The 25,729-nt window shown below is 42.1% G+C and overlaps 1 protein-coding gene across 4 annotated transcripts in view; it reads right to left on the reverse strand.

Moving 5' to 3' along the window:
* Nucleotides 1-24,836, reverse strand: part of Cry1 (cryptochrome circadian regulator 1) — a 63,590-nt gene extending 38,754 nt beyond the window's left edge. For 2 of the 4 annotated variants that reach the window (XM_004844795.3, XM_004844794.3), the window contains exon 1: nt 24,254-24,827. In XM_004844795.3, the coding sequence (XP_004844852.1) occupies nt 24,254-24,411 (158 nt within the window). In that variant the 5' untranslated portion in view covers nt 24,412-24,827. Of the gene's footprint in view, nt 1-24,253 lie in introns of all 4 variants that reach the window. The other 2 variants (XM_021258363.2, XM_021258364.2) reach the window with 2 other exon arrangements.
* Nucleotides 24,837-25,729: the final 893 nt, after the last annotated feature.

Raw genomic sequence — 25,729 nt, forward strand, 5'->3', positions numbered from 1 at the left:
CATTGGACTGATAAACATATGGCAAATGCAATGATGATGTGTTTGGTGAAGAAGACAGAAAACCAGGAACATTCTCGACTATGGAATATTCTCAACCAGGAATATTCTCAACTACAAGTTGTATACAAGTATTTTATTGAATGAGTACATGTCATCAATGTTTACCTGGAATGAGGACTCTAATATTAAACATACCAAGAGGGGGCCGGGGATTTAGCTCAGTGGTTTCGCTGCCTGCTGTGCAAGCACAAGGACCAGAGTTCAATCCCCGGTACCAAAACAAAAACAAAAACAAAAACAAAAATACCAAGAGGCTTTCTGTACCTGTATATCTCTTAACAACTTCATCATTACCTTCAATTATACAGAGAGGCTAGGATGTGGAATGCAATCAATATTTTATATTAAAACACTATTAAGTACAGACATGGTCTGGGGGAAGGAGTTTAATTTTGACCTATTTCCCCATATGATAAGTAGACTAAATCAGTGACTTTCAAACTTTTTGACAGTAATTCATGGTAAGAATAATGATCCAGTACCACCAATCATGTACATTTTTGTGGAAATAAAACAAGCTTCATAAAATAACTTGCCTTTATAACCTAACATTCCCTGACATTTTTCTAGTGTGTTTCATTATTTTTAAGATAGGTGTTGTGATGTCTAGATGTTCCCCCAAAGCCTCCTGCAGTCATAGGTGGAGCTTTTCAGAGGTGGCTGGATCTGGAGTGTGTGATGCTGGGATTAAAGATGTGATACTGAGAATGGTCTGTGGAGCAAAACTAGGATTCAGGGTGCCCCAGTCAGGTGTGGGTGCTACCCACTCTAAGGGTGGGAAGCCTGGATAGGACATGAGGGACAGAAAGAGGACTGATGTTGTCACTGCTTGTCACTTGTAGCTTGCTACCTCACTGCTTGCTGCCTTCTGCCTGCCATGAACTGTTTCTCCTCTGTGACACCCCTTTGAAATGCCACCCTGCCTTGGAGCCAGATGACTATGGACTAAAACCTCCACAAACTGTGAGCCAAAATAAACCTTCCTTTTATAACTTTGGGTGACAGGTATTTTGTCTCAGCAATGAGAAAAGTAACTAAGACAGTAGGTTGAATTTCACAAAATTAATGATAACCAAAAGTAGGACATGAACAGTGTTTTGAAAAATAAAATAGACATTTAAAGACAGCTCTAAAATGTGAATTTCTCTAATTTAGATCTTAAATATACATATCAAATCAAATGATATATATATCTGACATAAATAGTAATAAGGTTTTCACAATGATAAAATTCAGAATTATACCAAATAGCTGAAAACTGGGTTGAAAAAAGGTGAATTCACAGAGGTTAAAGTCTGCATTTAGATTTAGAGATACCCTCAACTATTATACAGAGCCTGGGAACAAGCCAAAGAAAAGGACCTGCGGACTGGCTGACTACAATTCTGTTACAAGATCTCAGCAGGATCTGGCAGTGAACCAGTCTTGGTCTATAAATAATAGGAGGTTTTAAACAAATATTTATAAATAAATATTTTGGTAATATGCAGATCAAAGATAATGTGAGGAGAGCAAGTTTAATCTGGACCAGGGATCCCGATTCCTTATCATTTTTTATTTCATATAACATAAAGAACAACATACTATTAATTTACATGCATTGATAATATAACAAATACAATGATTTTTACCAAGTGGCATCTCCCATATGTGGTGCTAGGTATTTCCCTTTATCTTACTTAACCCTTAGACAACTCCATGGTATATGCAGTGCTTGGTTTGAACGCACCCCGAGGCATCTGCTGGAAACGTGCTCCCCGGAGCCACCCACTGTGCTACGAGGTGAGAGCTGTAAGAGGTCACCACAGGGAACCCGCCCTCAGAGGGGTCAGTGCCTCCTTGCAGGAGGACAGGCCGGACCCCGCCCTCGAGCTGCGCCCGCCCATGTCTGTCATCTGTCCTTCGGCCATGCGCAATGCAGTACAGAGGCTCCTGTCACGTGTGGCCCCAGCCCCCCGGACTTTAGCCTCCAGAAGCACGAGCCAAATACTTCTCTATTCACTGTGAATCACAGTATGTACCACTCTGTCACAGCAGCATGAAATGAAGAGAGGCAGTAGCATCTCCACTAAAAAAACAATCTTCGAAAAATTAAATAATACCACTCATAGCACACGTTAATGAGTAAATGATGGAACCAAGTGTTCGACCCAAGTCTGACTGAAACAACCTATGACCTTTAAACTCTATCAGTTCTTACTAAACTATTGTTTTCTTTTCCAAGAACAAAGAAAATTACACGTATTTGGGGGTTAATTAGAATCGCAATCTGGGACAGAGTCAAGCATTCTTAAAAATGTGTTCCCTAAGCTTTCTATATCTTACTAAACTTTTAATTAAAAAGTTCATTAAAGTTGTACTTTAATGACTAATTAGCAAAGTTATGGGCCATTACATTCAGGTGCATAGAAAAATCTATAATAATTTTAATGAAAGATAAGCATTTTAATTAGTAATAACTATAATGGTAGTTTCCGACCACATTTTGCCAAGATCTCTTCACCTTACTTCATGATAGGTAACTATTTTAAGCACTCAAAGCCTAATTCAGTGAACCATATATTCTTTAGTTGGATTTAGACTCGGAAAATACTTTTTCAAATTCTCTTGGTGTATATTCACCAATATATACATTTTTGTTAATATATTCTAGCATGTCACTATTTTCTTTATTTAAACAAATGATCATAACTATCAAGTGCTGGAAACAGTCAAACTTAACCATCAGTTCTAGCTTAGAAATTCTGTCATCTTCAACGCTAAAATTCATTGTGGCTCTATTCAAGAAACTAAGTATCCTTAAGATATAACACTTAAGCAAATCACTAGCAGTCACAGAAACAGCATCGTGTGAGAAATGTTTTAATCTTATTCTTCATTTCAAAAAGTCACTCGAGCACCTTTTGTTTTTATGATATGATTCTGAATAGGAAGGGGGAGGTCTTGGCTCTGACCCTGGGCGTTCAGCACTCAGTGAGGAGGAATCCCCTTAGGCCGCGCATAGATCATGATACCATCAGTGTATGTGAGGAAGGTAGCTTCCTTTTTAAAAACATTATGTTACAAATTAACACAACAAGCCCAAGTTTAACAATTAAAACCTACTTGTCTTCTTGGCAACAACAAGCAAGCCGTCTTCACAGGCACAGGCACGCACTGTGGGGTAGGAAGAACCACTCTTACTGGAATCCCTGCGCTTCCCCCAAAGGGCCACCCCAGCACACGTGTGGATCAGCACTGTGCTGCGCTCTTCCCCACGTAGCATTCTTTGACATTCGAGTCAAGAGCGGCATGGTTAAAAATCACATCATATGGGCCGGGGATTTAGCTCAGTGGTTTCGCCCCCTGCTGCGCAAGCGCAAGGACCGGAGTTTGATCTCCGGTACCAAAAAAAAAAAAAAAAATCACATCATAATGCCCAAAGTTTAGTCCTGTGGGGCTGCACGACCAGCTGTGCAGGGCCACATGCAGCCCAAGAAGTGTGAACTGGACATGCCTGCGTCTAGACTAGTGGTGGCAAAACTACAGCATGCGTGTTACTGTGCTTTTCTTCTAAGATAAAAGATGTTAATGTGAGCTGTTTTTTTCTAAACTAAAACCTCAGTGTTTAGGTTTAATTGCAGTGTTGGCACTTTGCGATTAGTAAGTGGGTTTTGTGTTGCAGTTTGGTCACTCAGTCTCTAAAAGGTTCACCGTTCCTGGTCTAGACCTTTGCAGCAAACTAAAAGATCTTCATTTGACTAGCTTACTTTAATCATATTCATTTATACTATTTCATTCAACAATGAATAAATATTAAGAAATAAAAAGTTGACTACAACTGCTTTTTCTGAATAAAATAACTCAGAAAAATTTAATTGCCAGTAATTACACTACAGTACTTACTGTTTTATTCTACTAGCACAACTTAGTGTTCCTTGATGCTCAAAGCTAGTAGTTAGTATGCCAGTAAGGACAAACCTTTTTCCAGTCTAAAATAGGTTAAAAAAAAGAACAAGGAAATTATAAATTTCATTGCTTTTATTTTGAGGACAATGAGCCCTCTCTCCAGTCCTCCTCCAGCAGAGCTCTCCCATGCTCACACACACAAGTCCCAATAGCTGACTGCCACACTACACACCAGTGGTTTCACTCAAATGTAAAGGAGACATACAAATGCTTGTCAGTTTACTGTGGGTTTACATCCCAATAAATCCACTAAATTTGAAAACATCTGAAGTTGAAAACGCATTTAATCTATCTGATTTATGGACACCACAGCTGGCAGCATGCTAGGGCACCACTTTTACCCTCGAGCCTGTGTGGCTGACTGGCAGGCAGGCTTGTTGCCATGCCCAGCGTTGCTCAGAGAACTCTCCTACTGGAAAAGATTCAAACTCGAAGTACTTTTTCCTGAATGCATGTCACCTCTGCACTGTCTTAAAAGTTGAAAAACTGTAAACAGAACCACTGTAAATTGAGGATCTATGTATGTTCAAGCCAGTATTCAATAGTACCGGCTCTTCCTCACTGTGCATTATTAACAGAGAATATTCAACAGGATCACACGATAAAGAACACTGTCAAACGCTTATGTGCCTATTCATCTGGAAGAGTGCATGTCAACAGCTTCACACACACAGGTTCAATCTTTTAGGCAACATTTTCTTAATACATAAGAAGCTTACTAGTGGTTAATTTTTTTTCAATTTAAAACTTGACTATTATTTGTTTCTTTGACATCTGCTATTCTAGGATATATTATATATGGTGCTATTTGATTTAACATAAGTTTTTATTCATTTTAAATTAAAATATCAAATTTTTGTGTTTTTATTCTTTCTCAATTACAGAACCCCAATTTTAGAAACAAAACCATGCCGGTAATAAGGGCGATTTTGGATTATAAAGAATCAAGAGACCAACTGGGACTCTAAATTAACAGTTAAAGAGAGAAACACAATGCAGGCCAGGGGACAGATTTAAAGTCATTTTGGAAGGGGATTCAATAGGATTTTATATTAAAATAGACAGAGCAGGGGGAAGAGAGAACCTTCAAGAACAGTGCGAAATTTCTAGCTTTCAAGCTGAGAGGAAGTGGTATGAAGCAGTTAAGTATGCTCTGTTGAGGTAAGGTATCAATTACTTAACAAACAAGTAAAAAGAATTAGAACTCAGAAGAATTACGGATTTCTAATCTGTGGGTTGTTCTTTTCCTTTCTTGCCTCACTACTTAAGGCTAAGATTGGATAAAATTTTTCAACATGCAGCAGGGACTAAAGAAAAGAAAACACAATAGGTTAGAAGGCATTCATACAAGTCAGAGGGTGATCCAGAGGTAATCAGAAGGTAATCACAGCTAACGAGAGCCATAACCAGCTAGGTAAGTCATAGTTCTTAAGCAGGGCTCATCACAATCCTTGGTGGGGAAGATAGAGGCCTACAAAATAAATACCATGAGGCACCCTGAATAATTCTTGTCTAATAGATATGGAGTGGAAACTAACAGTGTAATTTTTAAAAAATTTCCTTAGCTGGACTGACTCAAAGATGGTTATGAGAGCCTAGCTTAAGCCATACTACCAGTATGTTTCTTCCCTTAGAAAGACCGGGGGACCTGAGAATAGAGAACAAAGGGTCAAAAATGCTGGATTCATCTACAAGGAATAGGACTGTCATCTTGATATGGAAATTAGTAAGTACGAACGCCAAAGCACTTGAGCTTTGTGATGAAATGTAGAAGGAGACAAAGGTGGACAGAGGGCAACGTTTGCTATAAAATACTGACACTACAGCCTTTTAAAATTGCTATGGCCTTTTTGAGAGCAATTTGACTAAAGGTATTAAAATTCCTCAAACGTTTAACTGACAAATAATACCTGTATATATTATGGGGTAAATGTAATATTTCATTACATGTACATATTGTGGAATGATTCAAATCCACATCCATCATCTCAAATGAACATATCCATCATCTCAAATATTTATCATTTCTTTGTGGTAAAAATGTCTACAATCTTCTCTTAGCTACTCTGAAATACACTATAACTATGGTCACTGTGCTGTGCAGATGACCAGAATTTATTCTTCCCATCTTTGTATCCTTTGACCAATGTCTCCCTTCCCATTTATCTTCCCCCTCTGAAAACCACTGTTCTACTAGAAAAATATGTAAGTTCAATATTTTTTAGATTCCACATATAAGTGAAGTCACATGGCATTTGTCTCTCTGTACCTGGTTTTTTTCACTTTGCATCTCTAGGTTGATCTGTGTTGTCACAAATGACAGAAATCTCCTGCTTTGCAAAGGCTGAACAGTATTCCACTGTCATATATGACTCATTTTATTTTTTGCATTATTCAGCACCAAACCCAGGACTTCACACATGATAGGCAAGGACTCTCACTAAGCTACACTCCCAGCCCTATATGACACATTATTTTTTTTGGTACCAGGGTTCGAACTCGGGATCTTGCGCTTGCAAAGCAGGCAGCAGCATGACTGAGCTAAATCCCTGGCAACACACTTTTAAAATTGATTTATCCACTGATGGACACTTTGGTTGTTTCCAACAATATTAAAATGTAAAATGCATGTACTCTATGGTGGACAATGTGTGTCCCCACTCAAAAGCTATTTCCTACCTGTTTGCTTGCTAAAAGAACCAACTGTTGGAGTCGAGATGGATTTCTGATCCCAGGAAAGGCTGACTACCCTGGCCTCTGGTTTAGAGGTAGAATGTGAGCCAGTTCCAAGCAACCAGATCCAAAGGGCAGGGTGCATGGGGTGGGAGTGCACGCAGAAGACATTTTTTTCCCTGATGAGATCGTGACAAGTGAGGAAAAACTCCACCCCACACCAGTCTGCTTTTTTGTGAATGATCCTGAAGATGTGATATTTAAAGTGGCCACAGTCATAAGGGAAAATCTAAGACTATACCAATCTCCATTATTTCAAAGATTCTTTTTTTTAACATATTAACATCTCTGAAATCATTATGCATTTGACATATGATCCATTTGTCAGAATCTTAAATTCAATGAAATACAGTCCAAGAAATACCAACTGAGACAGCATATAAACTTTGGCTGCTGATCTGAACAACCTAACTACAAAACAAAATTAATATGCAGCACAAGGCAACACAAACAAGGTCCTCTTACACTCCATTTTGTGTTGCTATAACAAAATACTTGAGGCTGGGTACTTTGGAAGAGTTTTGTTTGGCTCACAATTTCAGTGGCTGGCAAGTCCACATGGCCTGGCAATGTAGTCCTAGCCAGGACTCCCTGACTGCATCCCAAAGCAGAGAAACTGGAAGGGAACTAGCTGCACACGGAAGAGGCACATGGGTGGCAAAGAGGGGTTACACTTGCCTGCTCACAGAGTCCTCTCCTACCATACCCAGCACACCCTAGGACACCAGCGCACCCTGGGACAAACGCCAGCACCCTCATCCACGCAGCAGCTGCAGCCCCGAAGAGCCAATTAATGTCCACTGCGCCTGCTGTTCCAAGTTCCACCTCCCGACACCACCCTTCTAAAGACAGGGCACGTGAACCTCAGCAGACAAACTCCCCAAACTGCAGCACCGGGGAAGGTACAAAGGAAACCAGAGAGGGGAGAGGGGTAAGAAAGAAATGAGTAACAGGGAAGAAAAAGGGCAGGAGGAAGAAGGAAAAAGGGAGAGAGAAAAGAATAAGTGAATGTGTAACCAAATGTTCACAACCGCTTTATTCACAATGGCCGAGCTGGAAAGAACTCAAATGTCATATAACTAATCACTTGGTAAACTAATTGTGGTATATTCCTACCATAAAATACTGCTTAGCAATAAAAAGGAGTTAATACAGCAATATGGATAAATCTCAAAAATGTTTTGCTAAGTGAAAGAAGTCAAACACAAACGACTACTATATTTCATTTACATGAAATTCTAAACAGGTAAAACCACACAGACAAAAACTAAAACAAATTTTAGTTAACAGAAGATCAGTGAGTAAGAAGGAGAAAAAAATTTCAAGGCAATGAATTCTAAATGTCGTTCATGTCTGACATTTCTGTAGTAGAAATAATGCTGCCCAGATGTCTTAGGAACAACAAAAAATAAGGCCTAATGAATTTTTATCATGAAGGAGGGGCGGGAAAGAGGAGAGCAGAGGAAGGGTGTCCCAAGGAGCTATACAATCCATCCACAGCGGTATACTACAGGGATTTATGCGTCACTGTAGACACTGAAAGGGTACAAAATGCTCAACTGTTACTGGTGGTTCTCTCCAGCTAATGGGGTTATTTTCTTATACTTCAAGGCTTTACGTGAATGTTTTATAATAGGTATGTTAAACAATTATTAATACAACCAAGAAAATGTTTTCAAAAAGATGGTAAAGTTGGAATTCATACATTCCTCCACCTTCAACCACGGGGTGATGCCAACTTAGGGCTGCTAGAGCTTTGGGTTGTAAAAGAAAGAAATAAGCCAAGAGTACAGATGTTTATATGAAGATCTCTTGGAGCTTCAAGAGTTGGCAATTAAATTATTTAAAGTTATATGGATGAACCAAAACATATCTAAAAGTTTCTGTATTACTCACTTATTCATATGTTAAAAAAAAAAAAAGACCAGAAAATCTAGATGACAGGAAAATAAACCATCTATGGATAATTTCTGGAACTCAAGAAAGGTGTACACCATCAAAATGTAGTATATAAATACAGGCAGTTAAAAATATATAGTTAATTATAAATGATTATAATCAGTGGGGTTATAAAAGTTCATTGTTAAAAAATTCTGTAAGGGTTGGGGAAAGGAAGGGAAATAGCGACGGACATGATCAAAATATATGTATGCACATATGAAAATTCCACAATGAAACTCAATATGTAAAATTAATATGCACTAATAAAATATGTAGGGAAAAGGTTTCTAGAAATAAATAGGGTAAAATAATAAAGAATTAAAATTTAGAGACAAGAGAGAGAAGAGAAAAATGTTAATGAATTTAACTTACTGGGGGTAAGATCACAGATAATATTTAATTTTTAACTGTTGATAAAATTAGTTTCAAATATTTTGATAAACATTTTAATTGGGCAGGGGATGTAGCCCGTGGTAGAATGCCTGCTTAGATGTGCGAGACCTGGATTCAATCTCCAGCAATATAAAATTTTTTTTAAAGTAACCACTGGTAAAGTAAAACTACAATATAAAACTGCCATGTGCCAAAGGGAATAAAAAGGGTAAAATTCAAAAGATATTTAGAAAAAAATAAAAAGAAAAATAATAACGCAAATAATAAGGCAAGAAGAAAATCTAAGAGATTAGTGATAATAAATGTGAAGGGATCATATTCTGATTTTAAGAATTAAAAGCTCAAATCAGATTAAAATATTCAGGAACACAGAATGCTGTTTATAAGAGATACACAAAACAAAAACAAAAGCAAAGCTATATGAGATAAATAAAAACAGAGAAAGTAGAAGTTGCAGTATTAACATTTTTTAAATGCAAAAGTACTCAATAAAAGGAATAAGGAATAGTGTATGAATTGGTCTGCAAACTATGGCCCATGGGATGACTGTGACCCATGGTCTGCTCTTGTGAGCCCCACAAACTAATAATGACTTTTACATTTTGTTTGTTTTGTGGTACTTGGGATTGAACCCAGGTCATCAGCACTGAGCTACATCCCCAGACCCTCAGAAAAATTTATTTTGGGACAGGGTCTCACTAAGTCGTTAAGCTACCCAGGCTGGGCTCCAACTTGCCATCCTCCTCGAGTCCTGAGATTGTCAGCATGTGTCCTCACCTAGCGACCTTTACATTTTAAACAGCTGTATAGGAAGACCATGAAACAGAGACCTTACATGAGGCTCATAAAGCCTAAAACATTTCCTGTCTAAACTTTAAGAAAAAGTCGCTATCTTAAGTCTGTTCTGTGTGGGTGTAGCAGAATATCTGAGACTAGAAAATTCATAATGAACATAAATGTATTTGGCTCACAGTTCTGGAGACTAGAAAATTCAAGATGGAGGCAAGCACCTCCACACTGCATCAGCCCACAGCAGAGTGGCAAGTGAGCGAGAGAGCACACCACAGGGAGAAGGGTCACTTCCTCCTTTCCTCAGAACCCACTCCCACGAGAACAGCGCCGATCTGTCAAAGGCAAAGACTCCCGCCGACAAAAGGGAGATCTACGGTAACTTAGGGTGCACTGGAGTGTAAGAGCCCTTTCTCTGTATATGAAGGGAATCAGACTTTAAAAGTGGTGTCTTAGTTCACGAACTTAGTTTGTTCTATGATTTTGGAAAAGATGGTCACGTTTGTGTGTGGGAAAGATGGCCACAGTTGTGTTTCTCACCCGGTGTTTCTCACCTGACATGGAGTCTGCAAACAAAAAAATCTGCCAAACCCTTCTGTCTGTGAACCAAATAGTTTGCAAATAAAAGCGTTTGTGAACCAAGGTCCACCGTTACTGCTGTTTATTCCTTAGCATGTTGCCACTGTTGATACTGGCATGTACAACTTTTATATGACTATCTAGTTGAATTTATCAATCTTTTCTTTTTGGTTTCAGGGATGTATCTTGGAAAAAAGCTTTTTAAAAATTCCTCTTAGTTTTTTTCTAGTTTTGTTGTTTATATTATATCTGAGATACCTGGAAATTACCTGAGATACTTCTGTGTCTAGGGAGAAAAAGGACATAGGCAAAAATGACAAGAATCTATACAGCAAGAGGGCAGGCTGTAGACTAATGGGGGAGGAAAGTGTTGGAAACGTGTAAGGGAGAAGAGGAAGAGGACAGGCTGGAGCAGGAGATGAGGCTAAAAATCTCCACTCTCCTTCCCTCACTAGAGTGCTTCAAATTGCACTCTGTGTTGAATCCTGGAAAGGACATTCTCAATTGATGAAGCCCACTATTCAACCCCTCCCTCATCCTGCATTATTGAGAATAAGATGCCATCATTATTCTCTCTGCATTTGAATTGAAGTTACGCCTGGGTTGTCGTACCTCTTTCTGTTGTCATTACTCAGAATTTTTCTTCTGTTCCATTTTATACCTGGTTGCTTATGTACAGCAGGGAGATCAGCAAAGTATGGTCCATGAGCCAGTCCAGCTCACTGTGTAGTTTGTAGAAACACATATGCTAATACGTTAATACTGTAACGAGGAGTTGGGTAGCTGAGGCAGATTATACAGCCCTCAAAGTCTACATATTTATCACCTGGCCCTTTATATCAAATTTTGGCCAATCTTTGATATACAGGAAAGCTGTTTGTAATTTTTGAAGTGAAATTCACATAATACAAAATTAATCATTGAAAGTGTATAATTCAGTGGCATCTAGTACATTCACAATGTTGTGCAACCATCACCTCAATCTAATTCCAAAACATGTGCATCACCCTTAATAGATCAATTATCCTGTACCAAGTAACCAACCACTCCCCATTTCTCTCCCTACCACAGCTACTACTAATCTGTCTTCTGTTCTTACGGATTTGCCTGTTCTGGATATTACCTATAAATGAAATCATATAATATGTGACCTTTGGGGATTGGCTTCTTTTACTTAGCATCATGTTTTAGAAGTTCACCCACGTTACAGTACTGTACATCATTCTTTTTGTTGCTAACATCCCACTGAAGGGACACACCACATTTAAAAAATATATTCATCAACCTGCAGTCATCTGGGCTGTTCTCACCCTCTGGTGATTTTGAATAGTACTGGTATATACATTCCCATATTAGTTCTTGTTTGAATGCTGCTTTTTCTAATTGTGGTATTCTAGAAGTGGTATTGCTAGGTCATATGGTAATTCCGTTTACCTTTTCAGGGAACTACCGAACTTCTCCACTCCAGCAGCACTGTTTTATGAGAGTTCCAATTTCTCCACTTGTTATTTTCTTTTTAAAAAAATTTTATAATAGTTGTCCTAGTGGGTGTGAAGAGATATTGCATTGTGGCTTTATTTTGCACCTCCCTGATTAGTAATAACACTGAGCGTATTTCCATGTGCTTATGGCCATTATTTGTATTTGAATAGGTATTTACTTTAAAATTCCTAAAAATAAAACAGAACAGCAACATCAGCAGAAAAATAGGCAAGACTATTAAAATACTGTTTATATACAGAAGGAAAAAAAACCTCCAAAGCTAACATATTTGAGAAGAAATGTTTGAACCCATTAGTAACTAGCAAAGTACAAATAAAAGTTATTATTCTCTACTTGTCAGGCTAATAAAATTCAGAAAATAAGATCATTTAAGAATGTTGATCTATAAAGGTATAAGAACACTGATGCCCTGCTAATAGGAATCTAGACAGTTCAGCTATTCTGAACAGCAATCTGCCACTCCCAGTTTAGATGTCGAATGTCCACAAAGGCCTACGTGTTAAAGGCCTGGTCCCAGGGAGGTACTGCTGGGCAATGCTGTGGACCTTCAGAAGGCAGAGACCTTATGAGACCTAAGGTTCCAGGTCATGTGGAGCCTTCCCCCCAGCAGTACTGTGGGGCCCTGGTCTCTTCCTCTTTGCTTCCTGGTCCATGATGTAAGCAGTATGCTCTGCCACACATTTCCCCAAGATGTGGCACCCCTGCCAGGCTATTCTATGCTCTACCAACTCTAGTCACCTGCACATGTGTTCTAAAGAAGTAATTACAGAGTTATGTTCAAGGACAACATAATCAATGAAACATAATTTATGGGGTCAGGAAACTGGAATAACACAGGTACCGTCACTAAGACAAGGAGGTAAATCCATGGGATGAATGTCCCACAGAGGGCTTTGCAGCTGTTAGTAGAAAACTAGAAGTACAAACATGACTAGGTCTTAAAACTTCAGTGCTTATGGCAAAATAGTAAGATATACAACATTTATGTACATTAAAAATAAATGCACAAAACAGTATTATCCACTCTGTAAGGAAATATTTTTATGAAATAACAGGTTAAACATTAGAACATTGCTGTAGTTTGGATCTGGAATACCCCCAAAGGCCAATGTGTTAGGCTTAGTGCCCATCCTGACAGGAGAGAAATTCAGGTCCCTGCAGGCAAGCCCTTGAAGGGGGTAATGCCCCTCCCTTGCCTCTTCTTCCTCTTTATCGCTTCTTCTCATTCCTCACCACTGCCACCCAGCACCCACATCAGAACCCTAAATGAAGGGTCCACTCAGTCATGGTCTGAACCTTTGCCTGGTCCCAGACTGGAGCCAAAATAAACCTTGCTCTTTATAAGCTGATTACCTCAGGTTTTTGTTACAGTAACAGAAAGCTAACAAGTATAAAGAACAAAATACATATTATATAGCAAAAAATATATTTGTTTATAGAAGAGAAATTCAGGTAGGTATAAAGAAGACCAAAAAAGGAAAGAAAACAACAGACCTTACATAAATCAATGTTCTGTACAACTAAGGCTAAGGGAAACTATCCAGCCAGCCACATCACTGAACTCTCCTACTATTCTAACACCTTTCAGTTCTCCGGGATGTTTCGGGTACAATCATGTTACCTAAAAATAGAAGTAATTTTACACCTCTTATCCTGGATTAAGTTTGTGTCTCTGGCACAGTGATGGTAAGAGTGACAAGAGCCAGCATTTTTATCTTGTTCCAGACTTCACAGAACTTCTAAAATGTATCCATTACGAAGGATGCTGGCTTTTGAGCTGACTTTATATATACTCAGGTATCATCTATTTCTGGCTGAGCACTAGTTTTTATTTAGGACTGAACTGTCTCTTCTTTACTCCTTTCTGCACATGTGCTCACTGTTTCTACAACCACCTTTCTATGTGAATATTTACCTTTCAAATGACTGCTCAGAGCCAAGGCCCAATCACCTACCAACCAGTCTCCACAGCCCTTTCCCAAATTTTCAAATTCCAAACTGACATTGCATATATCAGATGTTGACTCTTGACCCAATAAACCCTCCAGACAAAAAGAGGAAAGATAGTTCCAGAGTTAAAAGCACTAAAATGAGAGTCCAAATTCATCTTCCAGTAAGGTTTTGGCTGGTGGGCAGTCCAATGTCTGACTGGACAGGCACACTCGAGAGCCCCCTGACCCAAGTGACCTTATGGTTGAATTCTAGCAGACCTTTATGGGGCACAAATACTGTATTCTATGTTACTTACGTTGGTCAAAATGTAAGAGTGATAGAAAGTGACAAATTTATGTATAGGGCCAACATGGTCCCATTATCAAAACCTTGAGAATTAGTCGCACCTTGGGCAGAGAAGTGCAAAGCCTCGTGCTGGCTGTGGGGCCCGTGGGATGCTCGCCTCTCTCTCTTGAGATTCCCAGCTTCATTCTGCCCATGTTCCCCACTGCGCTGTGAGACCTCCCACAGATCCAAAAGACAGGGTTGCTCTGTCATGGACTGACACTCTCAAACCCTGAGCGACAACGGACCTCTTTTCTCCCTACACCGACTGCTCAGGTGCGTGCTGGTGTAATGGAAAGCTAACAGGCGTTAGAGTTATGGATAACAAGCACACACACTCACAAATACGTGCACATAAATGCATTCACATTTTCTTATTTTAAAACCATCGCCAGTACTTTTTTTTTTTTTTTTTTTGTACCAGGGATCGAACCCGGGACCTTGCACTTTCGAGGCAGGCGGCAAAACCACTGAGCTAAATCCCCAGTCCATCAGTACTTCTTAGAGTACACTTCACATCATTTAAACTCTTTACAATGATTGTATTTCTCATCAGAAAAAATTCACATTTGAAAACTGAAAATCCTAGAGAAAAGACCTCAAAATAGATAAAAAATGTAACAGTTAAGATAATATTTCAGTAGGGAAATTAATCAATAAATAGTACTGGAATAAGTGAGCATCATTTTAGGGAAAATGATCACCATTTGGAGAAAAAGGTACAGCTTAATCAATATAAAAAACCCAGACAGAACAGAGATTTTTATGTATAAATGAAAATCTAAATGCTTTAAAAACATTATAGGTAAAATGTATACCATCTCCAAGTGGGAAAGGCTCTTTGAAGTTTATCACTAATGATATAAAACTCTGAGGACAAAAAAGTTTAATATATACCTTTCTCTTTCTATTGCTATGTTGCCCAGGCTGACCTTGAACTCCTGGGTTCAAGTGATCCTCCTGCCTCAGCCTCCTTAGTAATGGGGACAACAGACATATGCCACTGTGCCCACCTAACACAGTTATTTTTTTAGGTAAGTGAAAATTCTCACTTATTTTTGTTTTCCTATATACCCTTTTTAAATATTTTCACTCATTTCCCTAATTTTCATTATCTCTCACAATATTATTTCAAATTAAATATATATTTAGTCCCAATTTCTCTTCCTAGCTTATAGCAAAACTAAATAAAAATGAGGGCTGGGAAGTATTGGAATTACAGGCATGGGCCACCACACTCAATTATGAACACTGAACATGGGAATGAGAGGGCAGCTCAGTGGTACAGCACTTGCATACTGTCCAAAGGCCCTGGGTTTAATCTACATCACCACCAAAAATTAATAAAATTATATATATATACACACATACAGAATTGGAGAATATTCTTTGAGAGATATTTTGGTTCTTACTTTTTGGTCACTTGTGTTTTGTGTATCAGACCTATGTATCTCCGAACTCTACCTGAAGACTTGAGATTATAATCTTTAGGGGTTATGAAAACACCATAAAAGCTGACCATTTTTAAGGGCACAGTTTAAAAGTGTAAATATTCATGTCCGCACAGTAGTGAAACCGCTCTGGAACTTTTTCACTCTGTGAGTCTGAAACTCGGCCCCTTTTCTTCCCCACTGCGTGGCGCTTCCTGTTGCGTCCCCAGTGGGGAGCACGGGGCGGCTCCTGGTCCTTTCCCTGCTGGCACTGGGGGGCCGCTGCCTGGATGCAGGTGTCTGGTTTTAAACGCAGGCTTTGACTCTTATTTTATCACATCAACTTTGGCCCAGCTATTTTAAAAGAATGGCCAAGGAGCCAACAGCAGGTTATATGTGGCTGTGCTGTATCACTGTCCCTCCTGATTAAGAAATCACTAATAAAAGCTGCCTCCTCATAAAAAAAAAAAAAAAAAAAAAAATGAGGGTTGGGGATGTAGTTCAGTGGCACAGCGCCTGCCTAGCAAGCGCAAGGTCCTGACTTTGATCCCTGGTAACAATAAATAAGTAAATAAATACACATAAATAATTAAAAATGAAATCTTTTATATCTAGTTTGGTTTTGTTGCTGCTATTGAGGGGCTAGAATAAGAGAAAAATGGCATAAGTAAGTAGAGTTAATAGAATCTCCTTTTCAATGCTCTTTTTTTCTTTCATTTCTAGGTAACCCTAATGTTCAGGTATTGCTCCATTTTCTGTTGCTGTAACAGAATATCAGAAGCTATGTAATTCATACAGAGAAGAGGCTGGGACAGCATCAGCCTCTGCCGGGTCAAAGCCTGACAGAGAAGCAGAAAGGGGGCGAGTGCGCGTTGGGGAGCATGGCCAGAAACAAACTGAGGGGAGGCCAAGCCCGGATGAAGGCATTCTTGTGAGGAGTGATCTTGACTCAGGAGAAGGCATTAATGTCTCCCCAAAGCCCACCTCCTGACACTGCTACACAGGAGACCAGGAGACCAAATCTCAACACGACTTCCCTCCAACCACAGCACCAACTGCAATTCAAATGAAATAAAAATATGTGAGAATGAGTTTTTAAATGTGGTAACTTAAAAACTATAGTAATAGCTCTTAGAGTACTAATACTTATTTTGGTATTACCATCACAGAAGTCACATGATTCTAGAGCTAGCACCCTGGCAATTAACATCATGAACAGTAACACTGTCAGGAGCATGATTGACCAAATGGCTTAGTGCCATCAGGAAATCACAGCAGCCATCCTGACTGGTGGCCACGACTAACTTCAGTTTGAGAAAAATACAGAAGGAAAACAGGCGAGTGCTTGCCTTTTTTTTAGTACTGGGGGTTGAAAGAGGGGTCTTGTGCATGGTAAGGTAAGCAAACTACCACTGAGCTACATCCTCAACTCTTTTTAAATCTTAATTTTTTTTTTTTTTTTGGTACTGGAGATCGAACTCAGAGACCTTGTGCTTGCGAGGCAGGTGGTGGCACCAGTGAGCTAAATCCCCAGCCCTTAAATCTTAATTTTTGAGCCAGGGTCTCACTAAGCTGCCTAGGCTAGACTGTAACTTGTGATCATCCTCCCTCAGCCTCTGGAGTAGCTAGGATTACAGGCATGTTTCCCAGCTAGGTTGTTGGTTTCTATTATGCCCAGTTCTTGTTCCAGTTAAAGTTCTAGGCATACCAAGAACCAGCTGTGCTTCAAAAATCTGCTTATGTCAGCTGACCATCTTACTGAAATCACTTAATTTAATTAAGCTGTATATAAATGGCTTAACCGTACGAAGAAAGTTGTTTCATTGAAGACTACATTAAATTCTTCCAAAAAGGCCTAATAACAGGTGTATTACTAAAAGCATTTGTCTAATCAGTTTGCTGTGAGAAGACAGCTATCTGAGATTCGAAGAAAAGGCACTAGATGAAGGGAGGGCAGGGGAAGGGGGAAAAATAAGAACCAAGAGAGATTATGTAAAGGTGCAAATTTCCAATGATGAATCTCATTATATTACATACCTAAAATGTACCAATAAAATAATATTTTAAAAAAAGAAAAAAGAAAATGCACTAGAGTAATTCTGTTTTCCAGTTTGCTTCTCAAGGACCTTCAGATGCGAAGAAAATGATGGCAATATCAAGACTATGGATGTAATTCATGCATAAAAGCCAACTTGAAACTCCATCAACAAAATCAGCAGAGCCATACTCATCTACGATTCCATTCACAAGGACATACTCAGCACCTTCCCTGCCAGGCACTGTTCTCAAATGCTTTCTATTCTCAAGAATTACTGAGTGACCCCAAAGAGCTTCATCTCACAGGTAGTATCTATCAATATTTACCACGTAAGAAATTAAAGCTGAAAAAACTTTAGGATACAATACATCAACCATCACAGCAATTATGTCCTTACGTGTGTAGTTTCTGGAAAACTCAACTGTGTACAGGGGAGAAACCGACAGTGAGAAGTCAAACAGCACCTCAGTACTACTAGGAAAATACTTTTGACCTCACAAATACCCGCAAGAGTCTCAGGGACCCATAAGGGCTTGGACCATCAACTGAGAATCACTGTCATAGAAACCAATAACAAAAAAGAGACATATCGACTCCTCCCATGTAATATAATGAAAGGAACAAGATGATAAGGAAGGAAATCAGTAACTATATAATTTTGGGTATTGACAAATGCCATGAAAACAAAATATATAAAGAGAGAGGAAAAAAGAAGAGAGGGAGCAGGGTAACTATTTTACATAAGATTGCCCAAGGAAGGGGCATTAGAAGAATGAGCCATGCTAAAGTCTGAGGGAGTAATGTTCCATATTAGAAGAAAAGCAAACGGAAAGGCCCTGGAAGCCACCAGTGGAATATGAGCGTGTGAATGAGCTGTTCTACGTTTCTAAACTATTACCCTGGCTTCCATGTGGACAAGACAAGGCAGGCAGGCACAAGAATGTAACTGAGGAAGCTACTGCATTAGTCCTGCAAGAAATGCTGGTGGCCTGGACAGGATGGTAGCAGCAGACAGGTGGTATCTGGAGACGAGACTTAACTTGAAGGCAAACTCACAACTGCTGACAGACGAGGTACTAATTCTGAGGATAATGAGAAATGAAGGGAGGATGGCTCCTAGGTTTCTGCAGAGCAAGTAAGTGAATGCTGCCACTTTTTGTGATACAGAGAACCATGACAGGTGGGGACAAAAATCAAGCTTAAGATGGTCATTTGAATCCACATAAAAAATACTCACGTGTGAATCTGGAATGCCAAATAGAACCATAGGAACTATAGGAAATTAGTTATTCAAGCGTGGAACTAGATGGGATCACCCAAGAAGTGCAGATAAAGAAGTGAACAGGAGACTGAGACCTAGAATCAAGCCTTATACCAAAGACTGTCCAATTAATGTACATTCTTACAGGAGTTTTCTTGTCTTTGTTTTTAACAATTGCCTTTTAAAATAACTAACCGGAGATCCAGTGGGGTCAAGTAGGAAAGGGTTTCTTGTTTTCTGATACTGTTTGTCTTAAGACCCCCTTTTTGTGTGGACATGGACTCATCAACCTCCCTCATCAGGAAGCACTCCCGAGCCCCCTCTCAAATCCCTCCCACACCCACACATATCTCCCTCCTTACCCACACATATCTCCCTCCTCACATACACGAGCTGCCTTTACCTCCTTTACATCTCCCTGGATTGTTTCTCCTCTGTGCACCCATGATTGCCTTTGCATATTTCTAACAGAGGTCTTATTTAACACTCTGTAACCTAATTATGATATCCAATTATCTTTTAGTGGTGCGAAAGTTTCCTTATAGGTCAGAACCATGACTTTCACTGTGTGTGTGTGTTTGTGTGTGTTACTAGGGATCAAACCCAGGGCCATGCTCACTCTCACCATGTGCTCCAGCATCATGCCACATCCCCACTCTGACCTTCATTTCTGTAACTCCATTTCCCTGTATAGTGCTAGCAGGTGAGCTCCTCACTAAATGTTCCCTGAATGAATGGAAAAGAAATGACCTACTCAAGGTCAGTCCTACTGCTTATCAGGAAAGCAGGGATTACAACCTAGGTCCTAGGACAGTCAGATGTCCCAAAAGTGCTTCGCTACGTACTCAAAGAACCCCAAACACAGGACTCGATTTATCTTTACAGCTTATTTTCTATTTATCATCCTGGGGATCTACTATGCTCAGTCGTGACTGTAAGTATGGCGGCCTGCCCAGTATTCTAGCCCTCAGCCTACCCAGGACCTATGCCTTCAGATCACTTCTTACTTCTCCACCTGAATGCTCCCTCCCATTCCAACCTGAGTCACCCACTCCCACCTCCCCAGCCGTCACTCACACTCTGGCAATACCCTACAAGCTGACTTCCATCCTTATTACTACACTGACACGCTCTCTCAAATTCACCAAAGCCTTAAGTTTAATTTTCAAAATGGTAAAATACTCATATAAAACTACAGGCTTTTGCTCAGACTTTTGGGGCGGAGGTATTTTTTGTTGTTGTTTTGTTTTTAACTGTGTTAATTGCTACTGTCACTGCTATATTTTGCCACCAGAGGACAGCTAGTCTGGGAACCCAAGGGAGAAAAAGTGAAGCTCAGAGACAGCAAGAAGACTTGATCCTGTGATCTCTTCTGAGCATGGCCTCAATGCACGTCAAAGTCAGTTTCTCTTGGATTCTTCTGCTCCACCTTCCAATAAACTCTTTCTGCTTAAGCCTGTCTGACTGCAGAAACCAAGCAGCAAACAAAGAGCACTAAACCCTTCCCCAGGATTCCGCTTTGCCAGCCTCCTCCACAGGATGAGTTCTGTGCCTGTCCTTACACTTCTGTTCCTCCACCCTGGAACTCCTTCCCTCTGCTTGGATTCCTTTCCTTCCTTCCTTCGCTAAGATTCACCTCAAACAGAGGCTCAGTTCAAATGCTTCTGTCAAAAATTACCCAAAATAGGGGAAAAAACAAAATAAAACAAACAGAGGGCTGGACTGTACTGGATTTAAAACCATGCTGTGGCTTTTTAAACTCCAACCTAAGGGAGGGAAAAATGTCATTGAAGAATTTTAAAGCATAAATTATATGATCATGTTTTCTATTTTAAGTTGTCACTGTGGCTGCTGTGTAGAAAATGAATTAGAAGAGAGACAATGAATTGTAGACTACTAACACAGTCCAAAAAGAATCGGTGACACCAGCTAACAACACAATGGAGAGAGAAGAGTGCATCTCTGTAACTGTTTTCTTCCTAATAAATCCCTCCCTACAGTAAACTCCCCGAGGGAAAAGAAATGATCTGTTGACTATTCCTTAAGCCGCAGAAATTAGCAAAGTGACTGACATTTCGCAGGGCTTGAAATATTGTTGAATAAATGGATATGTAATTAATTTAATCTGTAAGGTGAGCAACTGGGTGAATGATAGCATTGTTTACGAAAATAGAAAACACAAAAAGTTAGTTTGGGTTTTTTGTTTGTTTTTGAGCAACAGATACAGGAGAAGATGAACTTTGTTTTGAACAGGCTGAGCTTGAGGGAAGTCAGCCTGGAGAGATACAGGAGATAACACCAGGATCAGGACAGATCTGGGCTGAAGACAATGGCTTGGGAACTTGCGGCAACTGATTTTATGAGAAGAGATGCAGTTGCCTAGAAATACGTAAAGTGAAAACTAGGTAGAGATCTCAGATTTAAGGGACACTTAAGGGTTGAACTGAAAAACTCCTAACAGCTCTGCAGAAAACCAAACCCATGAAGGTGATGTAACTAAACCCCTTGAGAAGAAAAGTGTGGTCAAATGTATCAGATGCTGTGGAAAAGTTAAGGAGCGAAAAGTTTAAAAGTCTCCTTTGGATGAAAAGTTTTGGTAGAGTTGATGGGGTGGAGTTAGAGATTAGTTTGGGGCCCAAGGATAAGTAGAAAATTAAGAAGTGGGTGGGGGAATGAAGTCAGCAAGCAGTAGACACATTGTTCAAGAGTGTAGCTACAAGGTAACCAAGATACATAGTTACAGGAGCCAACAAAGTGAAGGCTATATTTTCTCTGTTGTTATAGGTTTTGTTTTTACAGAATTTAATTTTAAACCTGTTTAAATGTTGACTGGAAACAATCTAAAAAAAGAATGGTTATGCTGAGTGTGGTAGGGCACTTTGGAGGGCAAGCAGAAGTACAAATTCAAGTTCTGCCTGGGCAACTTAGCAAGGGCCTCTCTCAAACTTTAAAAATATAAAGAGGTGGGAATGTAGCTCAGACCAAAAGCCCTGAGTTCAATCCTTAGTACAAAAAACAAACAAAAAGCAAGAAAAAGACAATGATGAAGAAGCACATGTAGCTGAAACACAACAGAGACAAAAGGAGTGGTTTTGAGTAGACAGCAATACCTATTTCACTGAAATCATAAAAGAAGGAAGTCTTTTTGGGGTGATCAAGATTCACAACACCAAATTCAGTGCTTTTCTTCAGTAGACCATTACTAGTTTTTGTCAGCCAGTAATTTTGTATTTAAACAACTTTATTAATTTCCTTAGTGCCTTGATAAGATACTGCCCAAACTCCTTAGCCTGGAATCCAAGATCTATCTTCCAGCCTGGAATCTCCTCTCCAACTAGTTATAGTGAGAAATGCTAAGAGTATGCAAGGCTCAAGCCTCAAATTGTCTCTTTGAAAGTATGGTTTTCTAGGGCCGGGGATTTAGCTCAGTGGTTCTGCCAGCTGCCTCGCAAGCGCAAGGTCCTGAGTTTGATTCTCTGCCCGCCCCAAAAAGTATGGTTTTCTTTTTCTTTTTTTTGGTGATACTGGAGGTTGAACGGAGAGTGCTGAGCTATACCTTATAGCCCTTTTAATTTTTTTATTTTGAGACAATGCCTTGCCTTGAACTTTCACAGGCAGGTCCTCGAGGCCCAGCTTTACACTTTCTTAACCTTCTCATGCAGGCTCACCGGTCCTCTGGAATGCAGGTCCAGACAAGGTGGGGATTTGGGGCGATTTTATGAGGAATCCCTTACACCTAAAACAGAGTCTGTCATGTGATGGCTGCTTGATAAATATTCATTCAATAAACAGATAGATGAATCAATGGCTGTTTGTATTATCCATAAACTGTAAGTCTCCAGGATATACTCCCAGCCAGGATCCATGTCCTGAGCTCCAGATACAACCAACTGCCTGTTCACTGTCTTTACTGAGATGTGTAGAAAACATCTCAAACTTTAAACTCCAAAACCGAATGCCAACCACCCTCCCAAAGGCTTCAGCTTCTTAGCAAAGTGCTCCTAACAACACTTTAGAAATCATCCCTAACTCCTTTTCTTTCTCTCTTGCCACACATCCAACTCTGTGTGTTCTGCCTGGGTCAGAGTGCTCCTCACTGCCTCCCGTCCTCACTGTGGTCCAAGCCGCTCTCACTTTCACCTGGACCGATGTGATGGTTGTCTTCCTGCTTCTTGTCCTCTTCCACTCCCCAATTCACTCTGTTCTCAAACCACAACCAGAGACATTTTTTTCAAACTGAAGTCAACTCACATCACTTCTCTGTTCATAATCCTGCAATTACTTCTACTTCTTCTGAGTGAAAGCACAAATCTTGAATCGCTAATAAAGCTCTGCTGTCTGGCCGGATCAGAACTCTGACCTCATGCCTCCACTTTCCGCTCGCGGTGCTCCAGTCGCACTGGCTCCCTCTGCTGTTCCTTCCAAAGGTCAAGCCCGGTTTCCGCGGCAGGGCGTTTTCCCTTACGGTTCCCTTAGCCAGAAAGTTCCCCTCCAGACTTCACCTCCTTCGGTTTGGTCTGGTCCGCATCAGGCGTCACCTTCTCTGTGACTTTTACCTTGGCCATCGCACTTAACGCCGCAAGTCCCATCCCCACCCTCGTTTTCCGTATCTCTTCTGCCTTATTTTTCGTCACAGCATTTGTCACGACCTAAAATACTAAACATATATCTCACTTCCTGAAACGTAAGTCTGTAAGAGGACGGGACTTACTCTTGCATCCGTTGCTATGTCCCTGGCATGGGAATCGCTGCCTGACATCCAGGAAGCGATCAGTAGTAATCTATCCCTCAGCAAGCGCTTTCATTTCCACCAGGGGGGCTAACAACCCTCTTTCCCGGTTTCCCCAGGAAAAAACCATAAAGCTAGTCCTAGGATTCCTCCAGGGCCGGTACCTAGGTTGATCACACTTTGCCTAGAAAGAAAAAGCTGTACTTTGTCGAGCGAACCACAAGGGGGAGCGGAGAGGGAGAGCTGAGCACAGAGCCCGGCAGACGCCGTCCCCCTGGCTTTTCCTACAGCAGCCTCAAGGGGGGAGAAACCGGGTTTGTACTCACTGTACTAAATCAATGATTTTCCTTCATACTATGATTATGAGACACACAGGACCGTAAACGTTAAAGTCACCATCCCTTCAAAGGCCACAAAGGGGCCAAAGAGTCAATCTGGCCACTGAGGGCCGGGATGCGGTTTAATTCCGAAGCGAAGAGGGGAACGAGCTCCGAGGACACCGAGCTGGCGCGCAAGCCACGGCGCTCTGCGCCCCGGAGCTGTGAGGCCCCCGCCCCGCGGCCCACACTCACCGCCACCTGTTGATGCCCACGTTGGAGGAGCCGGCGAACCAGGGGTCGAGGATGTAGACGCAGCGGATGGTGTCGGCGCCGCGGATGCACTCCTTCAGCGCGGGGTTGTCGTGGAGCCGCAGCCCCTTGCGGAACCAGTGCACGGCGTTCACCGCCATGCCGGGCCGCGACGTCCTGCCGCCCGAGTCAGGGGCTCGGGGCCCGGCTCATGGCCGCCGCCGCGGCGAGAGGAGAGAGGCGAGGGGCGAGGGGCGAGAGGCGAGGGGCGAGGGGCGAGGCAGGGCCGGCCGCGCCGGAGGCGGGCGCTCGAGCCGAGGTCCGCGCACCGCCCTCAGGAGCCCTCGCCCGCCCGCGGGACTCGCATAACTCCGCGGCCCGGGCTCCCGGCGCCACCCCGGCCCGCGCGGGCACCGACGGAGCAGGGGCGCTCGTCCCCGAGACCTCGCCGCCCCCGGAGTCGCCGCTGGGACGCGAGCGCAGAGACAGGAGCGCGAGGCGGGGTCGGCGGCGGGACGGAGCGCGGCAGGCACCGGGCGCGGCGGGTCGGTCCCGAGGCTGCCCGGGTGACTCCGCCGCCGCCGCGTCAGCACCAGCCCCGCCCCCACGCGCCCATTGGCCGTCGCGCGGCCCACGTGACCCCCGGCACCTCACGTTTCTGAAGTGTGTTTACTACGCCAGGCCGCCTGCACGCGCTCCGGCCGCTCCCGGAGAGCCCGCGGCCGCGCCATCCCCACGGTGTCGGCCCTCGCCCAGGTGCGGGGCTCCCAGCCACTGCCCTCTCCTCAGTGACCCGGCGCGGGCCCCAGCAGGCTGCCGTGGCCGCCACAGGCCTGCTGCAGGGGAAGGCTGAGCCCCGCCCCCGAGGCTGCGAGCGGCCTCGATTGGCTGAGGCGCGCAGAGACCCGGATGAGCACGGGGCTGCGGGGAGCTCGCGGCGGGCGCGAGCTCGGCCGAGCCGGGAGGGGCGGGGAAGGGGCGGGGAGAGAGGAGGGGCGGGGCCGGCAGGGGGCGGGGATCCGCGGCCCCGTCCAGCCCTCCCCGCGCCCCAGAGCCAGGCGGGTGCCTGCGCCCCAGTCCGCGGGTCTCTGCGCGCCGCGCGGCCTCCGAGCACTTCCAGGCCCCTCGCGAGCCTGCTCATGCACACTTTTCCGAGAATAATGAAAGGACGGATAGTCAGGCTGCGGAGGATCGCAGCGACTCCCAGGCCAGCCTGGGCTACGCAGGGAGACTCAACTCAAAAGAAGAAAAGCACCTATTAAACAGCGATACCGCCAGGCGTGGGGGCGCACGCCTGTGATTCCAGCACTCGGAGGCTGAGGCAGGAGGGCTGCCACAGGTCTGTGGCCAGCCTGAGCTGCATAGTGAGCTCAAGGCCCGCCCGAACTACATAGTGAGACCCTGTCTCAAAAAAAATAAAAGCAATACCTGCTCAGTAATAGCATTTATTGTCATAATATTGTATCTCTGGTTTCGTCC

Source organism: Heterocephalus glaber, unplaced genomic scaffold, assembly GCF_053883595.1.
Source record: "Heterocephalus glaber isolate CG9 unplaced genomic scaffold, H.glaber_assembly_v1.0 deba00001572, whole genome shotgun sequence".
Lineage (NCBI taxonomy): Eukaryota > Metazoa > Chordata > Mammalia > Rodentia > Bathyergidae > Heterocephalus > Heterocephalus glaber.